We start from the raw sequence: 10,270 nt of genomic DNA on the forward strand, positions 1-10,270 counted from the left end.
CTCAATCAATAAAACACTTTAGGGATAGAAAAAATCTTTTCTTTCATTTTAGTCTAACACAAAAAAAAATAATACGAGAAATTGATCATTTCGGCCCCTGAATAGCTAGTGATAATTACTAACTAAATTATCTACTAAACTGGCTGATTTAAATTAATAATTAAGCTAAGCTAATAGTTAGGTAAATAAAAAAATAGCAAAAAGGCAAGAAATCTAGCAAGATATTCACCTATACACATAAATTGTTATTTGTACGAAAATACTGAATTAAAACCGACAACATGAATTACATGTAGGGTAATAATAGCTGTGCCTTATTTTGCATATTAAGTTTCTACTTCATGTGTGTAAAAAAAATTTGCTTCAGATCTCTGTTTATCAAAAAGGGTGTCCATGTACCTGAGCCCTCGTGTAACAAAAACCCGTGCAACTGGACCCTGAAGCAACTGAACCCTTGTGTAACTGAATCTTCCTTTAGAAAACGTTGAACTCAACACCGGTGAAGCTGAACCCCCGTGTCACTCCAACACGATTTAACTGAGCCCTCGTTTAACTGAATCTCCGTTTAACTCAACCCCGGTGCAACTGAACCCAATGTAACTGAACCTTCATCCAAAGATAGAAAAAGAAGAAACGTCCAGTAATCGCACGATATTTTCGAATTACCAATCATAGTAAACTTTAGGGTTAATGTGAAAATAAATAGCATCAACCATTGATGAATCAGCTTTGTATTTGAATGATTTTTTTTTTCATTTTCTTGTTTTTTCAATGCTTTTTTTATTTTCACTTGCAAAGGGAACTGGGAAAGGGGGGGGTATTCAAGAAGGGGATTTTAATACCAGTTTAAGGGTTTTGTTCATGGATATTTCAATGGTAGACCTTTTGTGGTTTCAAGCCTTAACACTTCAGAAATGACAATAAAACTACATTTTGGTGCCATGTGGCATTTTATGAGGATATTGTCATGACAAAATGATAAAAAGTGCAAAAATGTGAATAGTGGATTTTAGATGACCTTAAACAGCTCTCAACGATGTTCTAATGCCCTTTAGTACTGGAGAAACAAAACAGAAAGAAGGGGTGAGTTGCACGTTGGTCCAGCTAAACAGGGGTTGAGTTGCACAAGAGTTAAGTTGCATGGGGATTAGTTACACGAGGGTTCAATTGCACGTGGTTCAGTTAAACGAGGGTTCAGTTGCATGGGGTTCAGTTACACGAGGGTTCCGTTGCAATGGAACTATCAAGAAGACCCACGACAAGCGAGACCCCAAGGCTTCAACTGCCAATTTGAAAGAGCCAATCGACTGGGGAGAGGTGACAATAAGCCCAAGAAGCGATTTTATTGCCAGCCAAGAGGTCCACGAAATTGACTATTTTTACCAGCTGAAAATTTTAAGAAACTAAATTTTTCAAAAAAAAAAAAACAGCGAATGGAAAACGAAGTATTCCATGAAAACCAAAGACAAATGTAAAGCTTAGAACTTGTAGAAATAAGATTACGTTAGATACCAAACCTAAAACGAGCTGACCTTGCCGAGAACTAAGAAATGGACCCTGAAACATAGAGAAATCACAATAAACAAGCCAAAATTTAAAGTAAAAGAGAATTAACGAATAGATACAATAAAAAACAATATGAAAAAGAATTAAACGTGAATAAAACTAACCTTCCTCCTTGTTTAGAACCGTGACTGAATCTTCAACATCAGAAACGGCCATTTCTTGCAATCTCACATTTTGCTAGAAAAAAAAAGAAAAAAAGAGACATTTTCGAAATTTAAACAACTATTGTAATTATCTATATTTCAAATATTCAAACAAAACCAATAATTGCTTAATAATAATAAAGGTAATTGGAGCAAGAATTTCTTTTTTCTTAAAATTGGCTGGCAAAATCACTACCTTCCTGTGCATTTCTTATAATGTTCTTCGGGGGCAAAATATGTCTAGATTGCCTAAATTTCTTTTCAACAAGAAATCTCTGATAACAGACCTTACTCTAGATACAAAACATGAAGCCCAAGTTTGAATTGATGAGTAAAAAGAAAGTTATAAAAAAAAAACCTGCCATTTAACAATGCACTCTCAAAATCTTAGATCCTGCAATAATAAACAATTCTAGCGAAGCCCAGAAACCATAGCCTTAGTCAAAACGCCTCTGAGAGTTCTTAGTCTATGAGACAGGGATCCTTAAGATTGTTTTACGAGTTCGTGATTTATAAGATATAATCCAAAGTTTACAGCCAACAGATATCATCGGTTAGTTTAAGACTCTCAAACCAGCCGTTAAATAACCAACATCGTGAGAACCTCGAGACGTAGGTCCCTCATTCATATCCTTTTAACGCAGAGCAACTAAATCCCCAAACTCACTCTCCAGGGTTGTGCACCTTGAAGTCTGAAGCGATGAAGACCGCAAAACACGTAAGGACTATCAAACAAGCACACACACACACACACACATCAAAACACATAAAGGCTATCAAACACACATACACACCTCAAAACATGTAAGGGATATCAAACACGTAATATGACTATGACCAGCCTTGCCTTAATACTTCACTTCCACCAGAATGTAAAAACATCTATGCAGCTCCACACCCCAATATAGATAGATGCAAATTTTTTGGTGGCCAGGGTGCCTCTGACGGCACTGGAAGATCCAAGGTAATCTAAACTAGCCTTCTCATCCAATTTTGTCTAATTTTAGTCCGTGGAGTTAATAGATTGGCTATTTGGATCCCACTTAGCTTCGGAAAAATGGTTGAAGAAATATTTGATTAAAATGCTTCTAAAAAGCCCCTCCCCATTAAGTAAATACCTTTTGTGGTTCCAAGAATATTCTTCATCGAATATAGATCTAACACATGAATATTTATTTAAGGCTTAAGCCTTGTTCATACCAACCAGTTTTAAAGATCCAAGTTTAGACAGAGCCTAAAATTAAATTTAAATGTGTTTGAAAATTATCATTAAAAAAAAATTGAATTATTATTTCATAGTACATGTAAGCGACTGTCAATGATGTGTAGTTTACTTGATGTCTCGTCATCAAAGATCTTATGGCGAGTGACCTAATCTGTGGCCGGGTACGAAGCCCCTTTCTCGGTCAAGTACATCAACTTACGAGTCTCAAAAACCTAACTTTGGCAGAAAGAGGGTCTAATCAGCAGCCCTGAGTACAGATTCTCAAATGAAAAAGTTCCTATTGTGAAAAAGCTTTAGCGTATTGCCCTAGCCCCTCCCAAGTTTTCAATTTGGACGGTTAAAGGAAACCCCTTTCCAGTCAGAGAGGAGTGCAAAGGAAACAAAAGAATAAGGACTAATGGCCTCAATTGTTCCCACCAGAGGGTGATTTCAGCAAAAAAAAATGTTTTCAAGCAAATGAACATTCTTTTTCAAGCTGGAACTTTGAAAAGGTTTCGAATCTTAAAAAGCTCCATTTCAATATGTGAAGAATCCAGTTTATCGTGTCATACCTGATGACCTCTTTTTTTATATAATTAGTTAGAATAACCTTATTACTTGTGGACTTTTGGCTTGGCTTCTGGGGATGTTTTGGACTTTGTATTGTTTGTCGTTTGGTTTTTTCTGATTTTATATTGAATAATAATGGTAATGATAATATTCAAAGGGGTGTACCGAATATTAGTACGTGCAATGGTCGTTGTTTTCTTTGCCAATATCACTTCATAACTCGAAGTTTTGTTAAAAGCAATTTATATAATAAAAAGTTACAATTTTTATTAATTGGACATGTAAATGTAAAACAACCAATATTATCTATTTACTAGAATGTAAAAATTGTCATTTACAATATGAGGGGGAACTAATTAACAACATATATAAGAGATTTTCGGGACATAAAACTACAATTACCAGGGAAAAAACTAACAATTATCTAGTTCAACATTGTAATAATGGTACTTGCTCAGTATCTAATCTACATATTACAATTTTAGAAAATTTGGACCTACAAAACTTTACCAAAAAAGAGAAAAATAATAAATTACGCAGACGAGAAGATTATTGGATCCATGCTTTGGGTACCGCTTATCCTTTTGGGCTAAATGATCGAGTTGCGAAATACGGAGACATGTCCAATGTAGTTGTTAACTGTATTAATGGGTTAACTGAGCACCCTTCTTTTAATTGCCCCACTAAATGTAAAAACCAATCAAGAGGACATAGAAAAAATAATAGAAAGAATTATTTAGATTTAAATGCATTTTTATCCATTTATGTCAGATACTTGAAACTAATGGAATGGCTAGTTTAATAAAATCTTTAAATAAGTTATCAAGGAATAAATTAATAAAAGTATTCTTGATTGCAAAAAATAATACAACATGTAACTTGAAAAATAAATTAGTTTATGATGCAGTTTGTATTTTAGGTAAATCAAAATCTATTTCAAAGTATAATAAATCTGATAAGATTGTTAATAAAGATAATAGATTATATTTTTCTGTTAATTTTATTACTAAACAAATAGAAGATATTAAATTACCCGGAATCTTAAACCAGCGGAGAGTGAAGAATGCCCTTCCATGTAATTTGGTGTATAAAGATAGTCCTCATTTTGAATGAAACTCATTTTGTATGTAATTTTGAATAGTTTTACTAGTATACATGTATTTCACAAGTTTTACCTAACATAGAGATACCATAAAGATCTTATGGTAGAGCCTCGAAACCCGTTAAGGCAGGTGGTATTTCTTCTGATGAGCCCTAATGAAAGATACTACTTGGAAAAATATTTTGCTAGATTTAAGGTGCTTTTGCTTGTAAATTTACAACGACTTACATTTATTGATGACGACTTTGCATGGATTTGGACATTTCTATTTGTTTGATGGTTCGGTTATACTGTTTGGTCCTAGGTAGTTAGATAGATGAGTAAGGTCTAAAACTTGTTCAAGTGCACATTTATCTCAATTGCTGGATTAGGATGACAGTCTTTTTCTTCTTCTTCTCTCTCTCTCTTTTTTTTTTTTTTTTTTTTTTTTTTTTTTTTTTTGCCAAGTAATTACCTCTAAAAACATATATATATATATATATATATATATATATATATATATATATATATATATATATATATATATATATATATATATATATATATATATATATATATATATATATATATATATATATATATATATATATATATATATATATATATATAAACATAAAAACGTTAAACAGTGCTTGAACCATAAAATGGATATAAACTACTTGCGCAGATAAGTAATTGGCTAACATTGACCTGGAAGGAGAGGTAGATATTGCCTATATTTGTGAATTATAGTTTCAGCCTAATGAAAATTATCGATAAGACACAGTTGATGATCTCTAATTGAAACTGAATTAAGAAAAATCATTGACAATAGTCCTAGAAATCTTCTGAGGAAAATAATACGTGCATAAATGTAAAATAAAAGCATTGACAGTAAAATAAAAATGTTTACAAAAAGAACAGAAATGTTTATACCTAGAAATACGCACAAAGAGCGGGCCTTCTATCCCCAATTGTCACGAATTCCCAAAAGTTTGTTATAGTTTGTATGCGCTCAGGGTTCAGCTATTTTTGGAACATTCAAGGTTATGTACCGCGCTTCATCCCGGACCATAAACAAATTACTATGTATATACTGAATATTAATACCCCCAATGAAGAATAAAGGAACCCCCATACAGTTTGTCTTTCGTTTTCTTCTTTCGAATGTTCGCCATTTACGATCCTTTGTACACATAGTTTTTCCTTAAACGGCTAAATTGATCAGGTACGTACAATACAGACAGTTTGGGCTAGTTTTTCACCAAATCTCATGACTTTATATGTTTTTTCTTAAGTGTTTCATATTTTCCATGCCCTCCTAATTTACCTCTTATGTCGAATTGGAGGTTATACACCACTACCCCCAACCCCAGCCAAGAAAATTTTCCAAGCGCATAAACACGTACAGACGATATTTTTCTTCGGGAGGGGGGGGGTTAATAGTAACCAAAATTGAGAGCTTGAATAGGAAATGCCCAGGAAATAGCTAGGAGGGACCCAGCCCCCCCCCCATGTAGGTGCCTGATTTCAATACACCTGTTGGAGAAACAATATTACTCTCTTACCGTTCGCCTTTCGTAGACAGAAGTCACGAGTGAAATTATTAAAACCACCAAAATACACACAGCATAGTATGTGTATTCATCAACAAGCCATACTGCCACGCTAAATACTTCAAAGAGATAAAAAGGGTTGATCAATTCACTTATCGAAAAGCTAATGTAGGAACGAACGCTGACATCTATCAAATTTCGACCATATACTTTTAACCTGAAAAACAAAAAATTAACAAGTTTACTAAATTTACTTCTCTGTAAAATTGTCATTTTTAAGTTAACTGTTTTTTTTTCTGAAATTAACACATTTTTATTCATTATTTTGAGAATGCAATAATCACTGTGGTTAAATCCCGCTCTCTAGGGCTATAATGAGAGAAAGGTTGAGATGGCTAGGGCACGTTCTGCGGATGAAGGATGACAGATTGCCAAAGATTGTCTTTCTCGGTCAACCGTCTAGGGCTAAACGAAAAGCAAGTCGTCCTCGGTAAGGGTGGAAGGATGTCTTAAGGAACGATTTAAATAAAATGAGAATTTCCTGGTAGGGTCTAAACAGGGATGCTTTGAATATATTGGGACGGAGAAGGAGCGTGCGTAGCTGTTGGCCTCAGGCGGCTTGGTACTGTGGTGAGTGGTTAGTAGTTGTAGTAACATTTTGGGAATGATTAAAAAAATCAGTCATATTACCTAAAAGAAAGACAATTGTCAGTATCTATATATCAGTTCCAGCTATAATACCGAGAACTGCAGCAAAAAAAAAAAAACTCACTATGCATTTTCCTAAGGAAAAGGAGGTGATTAGGAAGTGAGAAACTTACAGGAGTTGGACCTTTGGTGATTTTAACGTTAAAAGGTGGGGATTTAACTGCCAGCGCCAATCATAGTGTAGCGGTTGGTGGAAAACCCCAAAGCAAATTAGATATGTGATATGATAAATCTACAAAAGAATAGGATTAAAGCTGAAATTTCTCTAACAGTGATACTTAATTATCCTCTTTTATTTTGAAGAAATATCTAACATCAAAATCTAGTCTGCTCAAGATTGGGCTAGGTTAGCTTGGCATAATATTGTCAGGTATAGCAGACTCTTTGACATGAACCTGGCTGGTCTACTGGGGACAGAATCCTGCTCTCTTCACTCCTCTCTGCATTTTAAAGAACATAAAAAGACAAATATGCAGCCGTTTAAGGTTAATCTATTTCACCCAACTCTAGATGGTTTTGCTAATTTTTCAATACTAGCACCGGCTTCCACACCTGTAAGTTCCTCGCACTGTTTGGAGGTGACTTTGAAAGCCTCTGGTTTGCAAACCACTTAATTAAAAATTTACCTCGGTATCTCTGAGCCAACTTAGAGAAGAGCATTTCAAACAATGCAGACAATCAAATGACTAAAATCTGATTAAATTACAGACAAGGCAGGAGGTTTAGCTTTTATTCGAATTATGAACGTGATTGGTCAGGGACAAGAAAGGAATACCTTTGCCACCAAGCCTAAGGAAAGTAAAAGATACACCACATAAAATATAAAGTGATTCTAGACCAAGTAAGGGTTTAGTTGCAATAAAATTAGCTTTCTGAATAAAATGTCTTGCATTATCATAAATCTTTAAAACAGTTTAGCTTCTAACTTTACAAATTTTCCCACGGTCTATTCAAACCAAATTCAGAGGGGTGTCCCTCACTCCTCTCCCAAGTGTTCGATTTACTTTTTTTTCGTAAACTGTCATTTGAACGTAAAGAGAAGATTTTTAAAAACGGTAATGAAGATATTGAAGAAATCAGCTCGTCTGCAGAAGGCAGTATGTGCATTGTGTAGTGGGGGTTAGCATAGCAAACTTATTTGCAGTCCCCGGACTAAAGACACATTTCGTAATTTTTCTGCTCTTCTGTTAAATTTATTTTATGTAATATACTGTCTGGACATTTACCATGTTGTGTCAGAACCGGGTCTTTTTTTTCCCGTGTACCATCTTTTTCATCACTTGCTCATACATAATGAGCTGCAAAGAGTGGCTATGACTTTTGTCTCAAAGCAAAGGCAATATGTTCCTAATCTCCCTATTTAACATTGCTTGCACTTTCTTTATCTTTTACCTATTAGCACTAATGGACCAAACGCCCCTCAAAATAAAATATGATAAACCAATTTTTTAGTGTTTCTGGGGGAGACGAGGAGGGGGGAGTGCAATGAATTTTCTAGAAATAGTCCTCCTACATACGCCCGTGAATTGGGTAGGGGCCGATACCCAATTTCTTTTCAGTGTATAAATGTAATAATTGGATCTTCAATATTTTCAAGATAAAGTCACTAAAATAGAAACAAAAATTATTAAAACAAGGTTCTTACAAAACTGAACATTTTCTTTGACGGCGGACTTTCACGCAGACCATCAGAAAAAATATATTCAGGAAGGGGAGAGTTTTTGTCCACTTCAGTTTCAAATTAGAGCTCACAAATTCGTTTTTGCAGCAGGAAGAATTTGGCCGATTTTAGCATGCAGTGGTAAAAGTCTTTCCCCATGCAGAGTGGCAGATCCTGGGAGGGAGTAGAGGTAACCCTTGGCTCAAATTTTGAATTGGAGTAAGAAAATTCGATATACTGGCCAGAAAAAAATACGCTATTTTTACATTTAAAGGTTAGAAATTCCTAGTGAAAAATCCAGGAAGAATGGTGGGATAAGAAACGGCATTAGTTGGGGCATAGGCAACTATGACTAGGAATTTGCAGACAAACTCCAAATTCTATACTATTTAGAGTGGGAACAATCAAAACGCGCTTTGAGCATCCTTTTGCCTTCCAGCATAAACTTCAGCATCAATTTCTTCACTGATTCACACACAGCTAGGGCAACTCCAGCTTCATGCCCCCTCTCCTTACCGGAGAAGATGACTTCATTTCCATCAACAAGCATAGATCTAAAACTTGTAAGTCTTGCTTCCGATAGAGTCACTGTTTCAACATTATATGACTGAAGAGCCAATACGGCCAGGTTGAGTCCTTACATTTCAGAACAGGGGCGTCATTTGGGAGGCCAAGGGGGACAGTTGCCCCCCCCCCAATAATTTGGAGAAAAACAATTTTTATTTAGCCCATTCCCTGGGAAAGACTGCTCCCTATGCCCCAAGGGGCATGGTTCCTAAGAGGCTTTATATAATAAAATACAATGTACAACACAAAGAGTGTTTATAATAAACTGCTTAAATTCGGCGGGGAAATTAAAAGATAAATAGAGGCTAAGAAGGGGGCGAATCATAGCTGCCTCTAGTCAGCTTTTTAATGGGAGGATCGGGGATCAGATTATTCCAGGGGGAGTGCGTGTCAGGTGTATTTCTAAGTGAGGATATTCCGATTTTTTTCAGAATGAGAGGGACAATTTGGACCAACCACAAGAAAAGGGGTGGGGTGGGGGGGTGGGGAGCCAATAGTTCAGATGTGGGTATATTTGTAAGTATACATGCATAAAAGTTTGACCTTTACAGGATGATTCAAGCAAGATGAAAATGGGGAAAAATGGAATGCTGGGATAAAAATTTTCAACTTTTTTGTGGACCAGTCTCTTAAAGATATTTTCCACCCATCTGTTCTTGTAAACACTTACGCTTATAAGAATAATAAACGAAGATTACAGTTTCATCTCTATCATACCAGTCTGAAATACCCAATTCTCAGAAATGGAATTACCTTGCAATCCTATCAGCTTTACCAATACCAGAGCTATATAGTTTATAAAAGTCAACACATTTTGTCTCCACATCAATTCCAGAAAGTCTTTCAAAAATGCCTTCAGATGGCTTCCACATGTACTTAACTTTATGATGAAGAAAATAGCGCACAAAGCCATATTTGTTATCTTTTGGCAACAAGGGTGCATTAAGTTCAGTTGTGGCAACAATGTCCTTAGTTGTTTCTCCAAGGAATGGGATTATATATTCCTCTGGGTAGTTAAGATCTTCCTCTTCAACTATAACCTTTCTTAGAGAGCATCTTCCTTGTGAATCCTTAAAGAGAAAAAAATTTGATCTCAAGAAAATTAGTAGTGGCAAATATTTCCAGAAATAGAGGAAATTAAAATTTAATATGCTGGTTCTCGGATACAAAGTAGCAAGAGGAGGGACATAGCTTCTATCCACTTAATACTATAAG

The 10,270-nt window shown here is 35.2% G+C and overlaps 1 protein-coding gene across 2 annotated transcripts in view; it reads right to left on the minus strand.

Annotated features, from left to right (window-relative positions):
- LOC148954224 (polyamine-transporting ATPase 13A3-like) overlaps nt 1-10,270 on the minus strand; it is a 158,012-nt gene that overhangs the window by 127,002 nt on the left and 20,740 nt on the right. For both annotated transcript variants that reach the window (XM_089086075.1, XM_089086074.1), the window contains exons 2-4: nt 9,809-10,125; nt 6,133-6,337; nt 1,671-1,743 (exon numbers count right to left, since the gene is read on the minus strand). In XM_089086075.1, coding sequence (XP_088942201.1) covers nt 1,671-1,743; nt 6,133-6,337; nt 9,809-10,125 — 595 coding nt within the window. The remainder of the gene's footprint in view (nt 1-1,670; nt 1,744-6,132; nt 6,338-9,808; nt 10,126-10,270) is intronic.

This window comes from Artemia sp. Qi Xiang Cuo, chromosome 3 (assembly GCF_049724085.1).
Source record: "Artemia sp. Qi Xiang Cuo chromosome 3, ASM4972408v1, whole genome shotgun sequence".
Taxonomy (NCBI): Eukaryota; Metazoa; Arthropoda; class Branchiopoda; order Anostraca; family Artemiidae; genus Artemia; species Artemia sp. Qi Xiang Cuo.